The following is a 12,602-nucleotide window of genomic DNA, read 5'->3' as shown; positions in this document are numbered from 1 at the left end:
AGACACCCATGCAACCCCTTTTAATCATGCCCTCAGGCCAGGCCCTTGGGGTCTCTGCAATTGACATTCTGCAAACAGCCTTGTCGATGATGCATGAGGAAGAGAAGCCCCATCCCCCTCCCAGGGCCGGGCTAGCTTTGCAGGAATGAAGACGTCCGGTTGTCACTGCAGTCAGCTGTCCTGGGAAGGTCTCCTAAGACAGGGCTTTCTTTTTTTAAATGTCGTTTCTTTCCGGAATGGAACCGGGCTCGAATGCTTTAATTTAGCCACACTGCCTTCCATCCTGCGGCCTCAGAGCTGCGTGGGCAGGACCACACCAAACACAGTAATAATAGACCCATGACTCACCCTAGCACTGACGAAGACGAAATCTTTCCGCTGAGTTTTATCCTTCTCCTTCTCGAAGACGATCCCCAGCTTATTCTGCACCCGCTGGGACTTGATCAGCTGTCGGACTGGAAAGCGGCACGGAAAATCAGAGCAGGCGTGACCCGTGAAGGGTCAGCCCCGTTCCTCTCCCACCACCCCAGGAGAAAGCCCGAGCTCTGCAGAGGCAGTAGGAGAGGGAAGACCCCAGGGTCCGACTGCGGGGATCCCAAGGCTGTAGGGATGGGCGTAGTGTGATTGGCACACATGGTATCATGCAACTAGGAGGCATCGCGGGTGAGCAATCAGTTCCTGAGTGACGCAGTTTTGGGGCCAGATCTAATCATTTTAGATCTCCGCATGCTACAGGGCAGCCCCAGCACACTGAACACCCCACAGAAACAATGAGATGCGGGGTAACAGCAGCGCCCAGAGGGCTGCAGCTGGTCCCTGAGTGCACGGGGAATACGGGCTGGGCGCAGCACCCAGCGGGGGCTCTTGGCTCTTACTCTTATCATGGGTGAATGTGTTCCAGTCCTCCTGGGAGTCCTTCTGCTTCTTGAGCACCACCAGCTTCCCGCCCTCCACGTCCACGCTCAGTGTGAACTTCTGCGACTTCCCGATCTTGGTGAGGTCCCCCAAGGTGATGTCCAGCTTCACCTGGGGCAGAGAGATGGCTGCACGTGGATGACACGCTTGGCACTGCTCGGGCCAGCCCTAACACCACTGAGTCAATGGAGCTACGCCGGGGAGGAGTTTGGCCCCGTGACTAGTCTTCTACCTGGTATCCCTGGCAAGAGAGACTGCCCGAGATGACAGGCGGGGAGCCACACTGAGGAGAAGCAGCTCCAGGGTTTGCCACTTTCTAACTCCCCCGCCCTGTGCATATCCAGCAGCTCCCGGCTCTCCTAAACACAACACTCCCCCCATTCGAAGGGCAGCAGCTTCTGGGTGGTGTAAGGGGGTGTCCGTACCCTGCACGGGGCCTGGAGGGGTTACAGGCCAAAGCGCGTTCTGGCTGGTGGAGCAGGTTAAAGGGAGCTCAGAAGCCCAGGGGGGTGGGGGGTGGGGGGGCGCGAAGGCGAACCGGCTGTAGGGAAGACAAGGCCTTCTCCTGGAAGTCAGATGAAAGGTGGAGCCTCAGACAGGACCCCAGCACTGGCCAGGCCCCCAGAGAGCGCCTTCTGCAGCCCCCTTCGAGAGCCGACAGCCCTGAGGAGCTCTGCCCATTCTGAACTCTGCTAGCTTCCTGACTTTTGGGACCACAGGGCCATGCCCCACACTGAAGGAGAGGAGTCGTAGGAAGCGGCCCAGGGTGGCACATGAGGAACCTCTACCTGCAGTTTTCCACCGGGGTTGCTCCCCAAGAGGGCCCTGGGCCAGGACCTTGTGGAGTGGGAGGGCCCAGGTCCCCCTTCCCTCCTCAATGGAGGGCAAGGCCCCAATGCCGACCAAGACTGTGATGCCTCCATCTTAGGGATAGGAGCCAGACATCTCTACCCCCCTTGCCTGGGAGGCGCAAGATAGCAAACGGGGTGCACTAACCACTAGACCCCTGGTGACTCTTCCGCAGCTGGAGTTCAGCTCAGAGACTCATATGGCAAAGATTGGCCAACCCTCAATTCCAGTCACCGAGGGCCTTGTCAGGACTGGGCCAGTACAATTTGAAACATCTCAACCAATGGGTGTTGACTAACAGACTCTGGCTAGTATCTATGCCTATCAGATTAATAATATGTATTATCTACACCATATATATATATATGTTAGAATGCAGTAAGTACAAATACTATGGCAATTACATAGCCTGAATTGGCCTATGAGTTGTACACAACCCCATTCACTTATGCTAAGTATCCCATAAGCCCTTGCAGTCACTGAAGTTCATTTTGGCTTGAGCAAGTAGGAAAGCTGTCAGACTCAGGACGTAAAAGGATTTTACCATCGCACCCGCTAGGGAGTTATTCTCCCAGGCCTGCACTGGAATGTCCCGAAGGAAGGGGACAAGCTCGGGGTTGTTCTCCCCTAGTACAGACCTCGGAGGTGCCTTCACACCCCTTGGCACCTGGGATGCAGTACAAAGAGGTTAGGGGTGCACACCAAGGTCCCGAAAACCAAGGCAAAAAGCCCAGGGGTTTCGAATGACGCACCTGGTAGCTTTTCCTTGCAAATGGGAAGGGTACAAAGAGAGGCTTTAAGGGGGTGACTTTGGGAGCTCACCTCCTGCGTGTGGTGAATGTGAGATGAGGGTCATAGAAAACCTTTTCCCTGCACTATGTTATTCTGGAGTCAGAGCAATAAACCTGACTGACGCTGGTTATTTGGTATCCTGAGTATATTTCATAACGAACCCAAGTGGGGTCGAGCAGCTGACTACACGATTTATCACCATTTTCCTTGGTCGAACAGCTGCTTGGTTTGCTCCTCGGCCCTATGGACCAGGAGAAGCTCCATAAACGTGTCGTTCCTGATCATCCAGGAGCCAGCATGTGCTTCGGAGCAACTCTGGAAAAAACACCGTCTCTGCTTTGCTTCTCGAGGGCCAGAGGCCAGGGCTCTGCATCTGAACCCCTTTGGCTAGTCGTGGGGAGAGGGAGCGCTCAGACTGAAACCCCCAGATGCAAATCCACCCCACGACTTTGGTTCTGAGTTGGGAGGGGAGGAGCGTCTGGTTTAGACACCATCAAAACCTTTCTTATGAGATTTTGGTGCTGCCAAAGTTGAACCCAAACCCTGGCTCCGATTCCCCCACAACAATCCCAAACCCGGCCCTGATTCACCTCAGAACAATCCCAAACCTTGGCTCTGGTTCACCCTCAAATAATCCCAACCCAGCCCTGATTCCCCACAAAAACTCCCAAACCCTAGGTCCAATTCCCCCTCAAATAATGCCAAAACCTGGCTCCAATTCCCCCTGGACTAATCCCAGACCTTGGCTCAGATTCCCCCTGAAGTAATTGCAAACCTGGCCCTGATTCACCTCAGAATCCCAAACGTTGGCCCCAATTCGTCCCCGAACACTGCCTCCATTTCACAGCAGACCCCCGAACCCCAGACCTTAGCTGTGATCCCTCCAAGAAACCCAGCCCCCAGCTGTAATTTGGCAGGGAGCCCTCAGCTAACCCTAACACCACGCTCTCTTCAGTCTGTCTCGGGGGCAAAGTGGCACCTGCCGAGTACCGTTCCACGGCCGGGGTGTGGGAGCTTTGGCGGCCCAGGCCACGGGGCGGGGGCCACGGGGTGAAGGCTTTACCTCGAATGCTTGCACGGGGATGCTCTTGGCTTTGCGGGAGGAGGGCTGGGCCAGGGCAGACTGTGCCGTGGAGCTCATGTCCTGGAGAGCTTTCAGAGCCTGGCGGGGAGAGAGAATCGACACGGCCTGGTCACATGCGGCCCAGACAGAGCATTCAACGAGCAGGTCCAGACCCCGCTGCCATGCAAAAGCTGGCTGGCTCTGGCGGGGGCTGCGAATCACTACAATGGCTGGAAGGGCCGGGGCAGGACTGAGAAGGTGGGGGTCAGACCCACGGCGCCATCAGTCCCCCCAGAAGTCGATGGGAGTGGCAGGTGCTCTGCACAGCTGACAGGCAGCTGTGGAGGTAGGTGGCTATGTGACTTGCCCATGGCCCCCAAGGGAATCAGTGTCAGAGTCGAGAGCCCCTTGGTCCCAGCCCTGTGCTCGGACCACGGGATCCCAGCTCCATCCAGCTGCACGGCTCCGTCCCTCGCCCCTCCACAGCCGAATCCAGCAGCAGCAGGAAGCGGCTAAGCTCAGCCTGAGGGAAGCACAGGGCAGGGTGACACCGCCACGCACCCACGGAGCCCAGGCCCGCCCCACTGTGCCGATACAGACCCACGCGGACCGGACGGGTTTGCATCCCCAGCCCCGTTCTGACACGGGCTGCGGGTGTCCAGGGACCGGGCCAATTCACCCACCTTCTTCTCGATGCTGGACAGGAAGTCCTTCAGGACAGACAGCTTCAGCACCAGGCTCTCCAGCTCCTGCTCTCCCGTCTGGCCGGCGGTCTGCAGCCGCGAAAGGGATCAAAGCAGAGAACGCTCAGACAGCACAGCGGCCTCGCGGTCCCAGCAAGGCCCACCGCACGCAGCGGGAGTGTGGGATCGGGGGTGCGTAGGCCAGAGGGGCTCCCCTGTCCCCACAAAGAGGGCTCAGTTTGTCCTCCCGACTTAATGCCGCTGCATCCCCCTTCATGTGAACGGGTCCCAAATGGGGGATCAGGGACCGGGTCCCCTTTTTGGAGGGGGGAAACTGAGGCACAGAGCCTCAAGCCATGTCGCTGATCAGCAGCAGAGTGAGGACAGAACTCAGGTGCCCAGACCCCCAGCCCGGCTCCTTTCCCTCAGGCTCTGGGAACTGACGTGTTTGGGGCATGTCGGCTCGTCGGGAGACTAGTGGGGAACAGGAAGCCTCAGAGTGAGCTGGTGCCAGCCAGGCCGGCAGCGGAGGGGCAAGACGCTCTGGGTTGTCCACCCACACTGATGGCCCCCGGGGACACACACAGTGTCCTCCGAGCCAGGTCTTCCCCGGGGGCAGGTCTCCAGCTGCCGGAACAGAGCATGCTGGGGGGAGATGGTCAAGCCCGGCCAATGTATCCAGGACTACAGGGCACCCTCCTGCAGGGGACGCCAGTCCCCGAGCTGGTATCGTAAGGGGCGAAGGGTGACTGAGTCTAGACCCAGAGTGTGGGGGATGACGGGCGAGCTGTGCCCCCCACCCCCAGGGCATGCCAGAGAGGGGACGCCATCTCCCGCTGCAGCAGCTGCTCTGATGGCCACAGGGTGGCGCCCCACAGCCCCGCCCCACCCAGCTCAGCCTGCCATCACGTGCAGGTCCCCAGCTCATGGGTCATCTCAGCTGCTACGGGGGAGAAAGACACCCAGCCTGGGTCACATCCAGCCTGCAGATCCGGGGAGGGGTAGGCCCTCACCTGGCGGGTCCCCCACAGCAAGGTCCAAGGGGAGGGGCAGCAGAAGTCGAGAAGACGCAGGGCAGCCATAAGCCTGGGGGAGGGATCCTAAGTCCCAGTGAGGTGGGGGATTGGCCCCCTGCAGTACCCCGCAGCCACTATGCCCCACTCCTGACCTTACCTGCTGGAGGATCCGGGAGACCACGGGCGAACTCTGCTGGTCAAACACCTTGGAGAGGATCTCCAGCCCGGACAGGACCTTGTCCACCTCGCTGCAAGGCAGAGGTGCAGATGGACATCAGCCAGCCAGCCCTGGGACAGGGAACCTCCCTGGCGCCCCTGCCCCAGCCTGTGGGCAAAGCTGGCCAGTCACAGCCAGCCACACCAGGGGCCAGCGCGGATTTTACAGGGGGCTGTCCCATGCTATCCAGGGGCCTGCAGATGCAGCAGGGAACAGGCGCCATGGGGCCAGCCCCTGTTGGGCAGTGAGATACCCATAGCGCCCTGCATGCCTCCCAGTGGTAGCTCCCACCCACAGCACCCCGTGGCAGAGGCAGCCCTGGAGAGGTGGGGATCAGCAGCTAAGATGCAGCCTGAGCCACCGGGGGGCGCCAGGCTCCAGGCCAGGCTCTTACCTGTGTAGCCTTTTGCAGGAGGTGACCAGGGTCTTGTTGAGATGGGGCAGGCTGCTGGCCCCGGCTTTGACAGCCTCCAGGTCCAGGGTGTAGCTGCCTTTCAGGTACTCGTGGGAGACTGTGCTGAGGCCGTTGGTGGCACTGTAGGGGGCGCACAAAGGTTAGCAAACGGGGGCCAAGCACTGGACACGCCGGCTGCATCCCGGGCTGAGCGAACGCCCGCGGGAGGGCACAGCGGGAGGGCTGAGTTCTGGTGACCGCAGGTCCCGGGAGAGAGCACTTCCATGGGACCCCCCCGTCTGGAGGGGAGCATCACTCCAGAGGTGGGGGCGCCCGGGAGAGAGTGGGAATGGATGAGGGGCAAAGGCGCCCGGGTGTGATTGAGGGTGATCGTGCATGTGTAAGCCCAAGTGTGCAAAGGTGTATGTGCATTAGCAAGTGTGTGCGCAGGGGAAAAGACAGCCCAAGCGTGTGAGTGCAGCAAAGCGGGAGTGGGTGTGCAAAGGGGAGAGGCAGTGGGGTGTATCTGGGGAGCATCAGAGGGACAGATTCTTACTGTTCCAGCCTGCTCCACCCGGAGCCACCTCCCCAGCCAGGGGGTCGGACTAGCCCAACTGTCCGAGAGCCCCCCAGGAAACCCAGCCTGGCTCAGGACATGACTCAAGGAGTGGGCCGGATGGGTCTCAGGCTAGTTGGTGGAGGACAAAATCACCAAATCATTGCCCTCACGGGCTCCCTGCTCTGGGGAGATCAAGGAACAGAGCGGGGGGAAGGGGGTTTGTGGATCAGGAGTGAGGAGCATGGGCAGAGATGGGGGGCTGCAGGTCAGGAGTGAGGGGCACCAGCAGCCCCCCCGCGGCGGGATCTCTGGGCCCTGCCTGGTGGTTCTGTAGACTGAGGCTCTTTACCTCTCGATGGCCCCGTCCTGCGTGGCTGGCCCGAGGCTGGCGGGGGAGAAGCTGGTGGAGCCAGAGCGTGGCGGCAGTGGGGGCTTTTCGTCCTCCCCATCTGGAAGGAAGGAGCAGAGCCAGGTCACAGGCAGAGCCGGGGTTTGGGCCTCGTACGTCGCCTGCAATAACTGGGATCCCCAGCTCACCCCGCCCTGGAGGGGCTGGGAGCCCGATCACCTTCCTGGGGGAGGGGGTCTTGATTTGATACCCACGGTGACCCTGGCAAACCAGGGGCTAGCTCCTGCCAAGGCTTTGGGCCTCCGCTGAGCATGGACACATTCATTGCTTGGCACCCGTCTGTTTCCCTGGCATGTGAGTACGGGTCAGAGGGGTATTGACCCTGGAACGACGTGTCCAGGGTTCAGGAAATGCTTGTGAGTTGCTGCCGGCATGAATCTCCCTGATCATTTCTGTATCCCCTGCTGCAAGGGAATAGCTAAGGGTTTGCTTTATCCACGTTTGCTCTGGAACTAGCCAGTCAGGTGGGATCATCTCCTGCCCACGGAGAAAGGCCATAGGACTGGCCCACCAGCGTTGTGTTTGGTGAAAGATCGGAGGGACCGACTGCCTCGGGGGATGCAACTCGTCTCTTGGGATGGGAGCAACCTGAATATTTTGTCATCGTTGGTGTACGGGAACCAGCTCTCCCTGAGGCCAGCGTGCCTGGGGGCCAGACAGCCAGGAGTTCACATTTGGTGCTGGCTCGGCAAAATTGAATTACAGACCACACGGCTGGTTCAGGGGCTCTGCCCCGCCGTCGGCACTCACGGCCGTGAGCCGCTCCAGACGGCGCGACAACCACGTCCCGAGCTGGTCAACTGCTGGGGTCCAGACCCACCAGGAGCCCAGAGCCACAGGCCCTATGTGGTGTGGCTGGAGGCGGCAGCAGGCAGCCCTGGCTCTAATCTCTGCATGGTGTGAAGGGGAGGAGGAGTGAGATGGGCCGTGAGTGTGAGGGAGGCAGCAGGACCACCCGATATCACCCTGCCCCAGCCCCCTGTATTGGACCAACAGGCCCATCTACCCTGGTATCCCGCCTCCCGAGACCCTGGATCACAGCAATGGGCCTAGCTACCCTGGTATCCCGCCTCCTGAGACCCTGGATCACAGCAGTGGGCCCCTCTACCCTGGTATCCTGCCTCCCGAGTCCCTGGATGACATCAAGGGGCCCATCTTCCCTGGTATCCCGCCTCCTACCACCCCAGATCACCTCCTGAGCCTGGCTTCCGGGGGAGGCCAGCCCAGCCGGCGAGGCCGGGGGCCGAGCTCCCAGGACATACCTGAATAATCCCTGTCCTCAGCATTCTCCTTCTCCTTCTCCCGCTCAACGGCAAAGAGCAGGGTGCAGACCAGGCCCTGGTTGGGCTGCAGGTAGAGAGCGATCAGCTCGTTCAGGGTCTTGAAGCGCCTCACCTGGACTCCCTGAGACGTCTGGGGGCACAAGGGGACAGGAGGGAAGCCATCAGCGTGAGCTCGGCCCTAGTACAACCTGCCCAGGTCCGGCGAGCACCAGCCCCCGGGGGCATCGGCCTGACCGAGGCCTGGCACCCCGTGCCCAGCTGGGGTCGCAGCAGCGAGAGCCCGTGCAAGGCACTGTGCCAGTGGCCAGCAGTTTGTCCTGGCCCCAGGGCTTCCAGTGCGAGGGAATAAGCTCGACGCACCCATGCCAGGGCTGGACTGTTGGCAGAGCGTCCACACACAGCAGCGCTGGGGGTGAGGCAGCAACACTGGCCCTGCCGTACACACGGCCGGCGGGCAGCACCCGTCTCCCGAGTGCCAGCACCTTCGTCCCCAGCCCAGCCTCGGCGCCCCGGGGCCCTGCTGTACGCAACGCAAACTTGGTGTGAGCCGCTGAGCAGGCCTCCAGGGGGAGGGGACCTGGGGATTTGAGCAGGGACTCTCTGGGGAGAAGGGACCAGGTGGGGGTAGTGGGAGTTGTCCTGTGCGAGGCGTTTGGTGGGGATTGTGCTTTCTCTTGTCCCCTCTTTCCGTTCAGATCCCTCCCCCCTGCCAAGCAGCCTGTCAGCACTAATGCCCCACGGCGATTAACATCGTACACAGAGCAGGGATTGAACCGGGGACCTTCAGCAACCTGGGCGCAGGCCTCTGCCCCTTGAGCTAAAGCCAGAGCTCCTCCAGCCACGGGCCGCGGTCATTTCAGGAGTGGGCTGTGAGAGGACGACCTGCTCTATGGCTTCATTCAGCCACCCTGCGGCTTTTGACGCCTGCTCGGTGTTGTCGGCCGATCCCTGCTCCACAGTGCGCTGGCTGGCGCTGGTGTGTCTGGCTAGCGTTCACGGCTAGCGGCTGGCCTCCGGGGCTGGGGACAGGACAGCATTAACCCTGCTGCCCGTCCTTTCCCCTGCACTAGTGCTCACCCCACTGCTGATCAGCCTGTGCCCGGCTGGGAGGTATTTTAACAGGAGCTTCTCCAATATCCCCATGTCCCGGCCAGGGGCCGAGGGCAGGTCTTGGTGCCGTCCTGCCCAGTGCATCTGTTCCTCCAGCTGTCCCGTGCAGGCTGGGCTAAGCCTTCTCCCAGCCAGAAATCCCTTCTCAGGAGCAGCTGGAGAAAGCCCTGAGCCCCTGCACCTGGAGAGGACAGTGGGGCAGGGCCCCTGAGAACACTGAGCCCACAGGACAGACCGTCATGATCAAACGTGGCTGCGTCCGAGTGCCTTCCGCGCCGGGCCCTCAACGCGCTTTGCTACTAGCAAACGGGTCCCGGCTTTGGCTTGCCAATCTCACTGCAAATCCGGGGCCTGGGCACCCCGTGCTCTAACCACTCGACTACACTCCCTTTTAGCTGCCCCAGAACGGCCTTCATGCATCTTGCAGGGCCTGTTTGTAAGACGAGGGCTAGCCACAGGAACCAGCGATCCGGGAGCTGCAGGCGGCCGCAAAAGCCACTTTTGGTGCTGTGACTAAGTCCCAGGGCCTGTCTACCCCACGCCAGGGGCGGGGCTGGGCTGACTCCCACCGAAGGGGACGGCTTGCAGCTACTGAACCGTGTACAGCTGAGACGGGGGAGTTCAATGGGATTCAGAGGCAGCACTGGGAGCCAAGAACTCCTGGAGCGTAACCCGGGCTCTGACACTGCTCCCCGACCAAGTCACTCTGCTGCGCCGTGCCTCAGTTTCCCCAGAGCTAATAGTCCCGAGCACCTTGTGAGGATTCCCTAGTTAAAGGCTGAGCTACACCATGGGGTCTTCGGAAGGTAGGAGACGACACCACCGCAGGACTTCGCTAATGCCTGTCCGGCTTTCATCCGCTGAGGAAGGGTGTGCAGCAGGAACACGCAGCCAGCCCGCCCTGCGAGGAGCGGTGTCACTGCTCCAGCCGCGTCACGAACAGCTGGGTCACGGCAGTGGCAAGTTTGAAAAATTGAAACCAAAGTTAGTTTCGGGTCTGAACAAAACTGGAAGTTTTGGTGACGTGAAAGGCGGAACCAAGGCCAGTTTCTCAGCAACCGAAACGTCCCGGGCCAACCAAAGCCAGCCGCTTCCCTTTGACTGCGACCCTTCTGGAACGTCGGCGACGTTCGAAATAATGACATCCATGGAGACTGGGAAAGGAAAAGTCGTTCCAAACCAAAACAGCAACCCGTTAAGAGTGGGGGTTGGAAGGATGCGGTGGGGGGCATCTTCCACACGAAGATTTCTGCAAAACCGGCCTGAATTCGTGCCACGTCCTGCCGTAAGCACAGCGGGCCGAGACCAGGTGTCCCTGCTCCACACGACGAGCATTCCTCTCCCGTACCCGCGTGGTAGCCCGTGCAAAGGTGAATCGGTGCCATCGTGTAGGCGGCAACAATTGGCCCGCGGCTGGCAAGTTCCCATCCCCCGGTAGAGATCTGCCCCGCTGAGCCAGGGCAGCAGAGCATGCTGGGGGAAGCGTGTCCGGTGCTCCCATCCGGTACCTGCTCTGAGGCCCTGCCAGGCACCCAGGAGCGGCGCTGGCTCAGTGCCCCAGGGTGCTGCCGAGGCCGGGGCTGTCACTCTAGGGCAGGCAGACGGGGCGGGTGTGCTGACTCGGCAATGCGGCGGGCAAGGCTGGCATGGGAGCTGGAGCACACAACACCCTCCTTTCTGTGGCTGTCCCTCCCCGGGGGCTGCGTTTTCCTGTCTGCCGGACAGCACAAAGGGGTTACTGTCGGGCTATAAATACATCGGCGCATGGACCAGCCTGACTTCCTGCCAAGATCAGCACCGTCTGCCCCGGCCGGCCCCGCTGCACAGCCCTGGAAAGCCCAGGCTCCGCGGCCTGCATTTCCACTGCCCCCGGACAGAGCCCGGGGAGACAGGCGCCCGGACGCGGAAACCCCCGTACTGCCGGGGTCCCCCCCACAAAGGCGGGGAGCCCTCCGGTGCTGAGCTCCAGCCGTGTTGGCGGGGAAACCCCAGAGCAGACAGAGCCCCCGAGTCCATCAAAGCAGAAGAAAGGGGGAGCAGTACAGAGAGCTACACGTGCTGAGAAAAGGGAGAGGAAACGGAGACAAAGGGGACCTAAGAGCCCCGGTGGCCATGAACTCGACGCTCCAGCTAGCTCTGCGGCCCAGCTGTGCATATCTGGAGGGGGTCCCATGGGTGGGGCTCTTTCACCAAGGTAGGGAGGCTGGTCCAAGGGCGTGCCAGGCACACCGCGGGCGGCGTCTCTCCGTTCTCCCCTTCCCACGCCGCTTGGGCTCAGTTACACCCCTGTGCCCTGTGAGCCCCCTCGTAGGCCGCTCCTTCACTGCCCCGTGCCGTGCCTCAGTTTCCCCAGCAGCCTGCCTAGGGCTCATCCACCCAGGGAATTTCACCAGCATCGTTATACAGCTGTAAGCCCCCGCGTAGATAGTCCTACGGCCGGGCTAACAGAGCCTTCTCCGCGAGTCAGCTTCTGTCGCATCGAAAGCCAGAACAAGGCCCTGTAACTCCAGGACACGTGTCCCCCAGGCAGAACCCGAGTAGTGTAACTTTGCCGGTAAAATTCTCCCTGGAGACCAACCCTTAGACGGTGAGCTCTGGGGGGCAGGGACTGTCTCCCACTGTGTGTGGGCAGTGCCTGGCAGGATGGGGCCTGAGCTCAGCCAGGGGCTTCCAGGCCCTCTATCTAATACACCTTGGTCTTCACCTGGGCTTCCCAGTCACTCTCTCCCCTGGCTGCGACTGGATTTTCCACACCGTCTTCTCGGCCCCGGGTAAGTGTCTTGTATTACAAGTAAACACAAAGTAAACTTGTATTATGGGGGGGGGAGCTGTCCTGGTGTGTACCGTGTGATGTGTGTATTGTGTGTGGATGTGCCCTGGTGTGTACTGCGTCTACTCCGTCTGTGTGACCTGTAGCGTCCTGCGGGTGGGGGTGTGCTGTTGGCTACATAAAAACGGCCAGATGGGGTCAGACCAGCGGTGCATCTAGCTCAGGGTCCTGTCTTCGGACAGCGCCGGAGCTACAGAGCGAATGAAGAGAACAGAGCAATTATCGAGTGATTCCCTGTTGTCTGGTCCCAGCTTCTGGCAGTTGGCGATTTAAGGACACCCAGGGCATAGGGCTGCGTCCCTGCCCATATTGGCTAATAGCCATTGATGGACCTATTCTCCAGGAACTGATCTAGTTCTTTTTTGAACATAGTTGTACATTTGACTTCAGGACATCCCCTAGCAATGAGTTCCACAGGTTGACTGTGAGCGGTGTGAAGAAACACTTCCTTTTCTTTGTTTAAACCTGCTGCCTCTTAATTT

The 12,602-nt window shown here is 60.5% G+C and overlaps 1 protein-coding gene across 1 annotated transcript in view; it reads right to left on the bottom strand.

Moving 5' to 3' along the window:
- INPPL1 (inositol polyphosphate phosphatase like 1) overlaps nt 1–12,602 on the bottom strand; it is a 73,658-nt gene that overhangs the window by 28,830 nt on the left and 32,226 nt on the right. Inside the window, exons 3-10 of the mRNA XM_074954432.1 lie at nt 8,160–8,310; nt 6,838–6,937; nt 5,930–6,070; nt 5,476–5,566; nt 4,303–4,392; nt 3,620–3,718; nt 876–1,026; nt 349–455 (exon numbers count right to left, since the gene is read on the bottom strand). Of these exons, the coding sequence (XP_074810533.1) occupies nt 349–455; nt 876–1,026; nt 3,620–3,718; nt 4,303–4,392; nt 5,476–5,566; nt 5,930–6,070; nt 6,838–6,937; nt 8,160–8,310 (930 nt within the window). The remainder of the gene's footprint in view (nt 1–348; nt 456–875; nt 1,027–3,619; nt 3,719–4,302; nt 4,393–5,475; nt 5,567–5,929; nt 6,071–6,837; nt 6,938–8,159; nt 8,311–12,602) is intronic.

Source organism: Natator depressus, chromosome 1 (genome assembly GCF_965152275.1).
Source record: "Natator depressus isolate rNatDep1 chromosome 1, rNatDep2.hap1, whole genome shotgun sequence".
In the NCBI taxonomy this organism is placed as follows: Eukaryota; Metazoa; Chordata; order Testudines; family Cheloniidae; genus Natator; species Natator depressus.
Note: the sequence above shows the minus strand (reverse complement) of the source record. Positions and strands in the feature narration are given on the sequence as shown.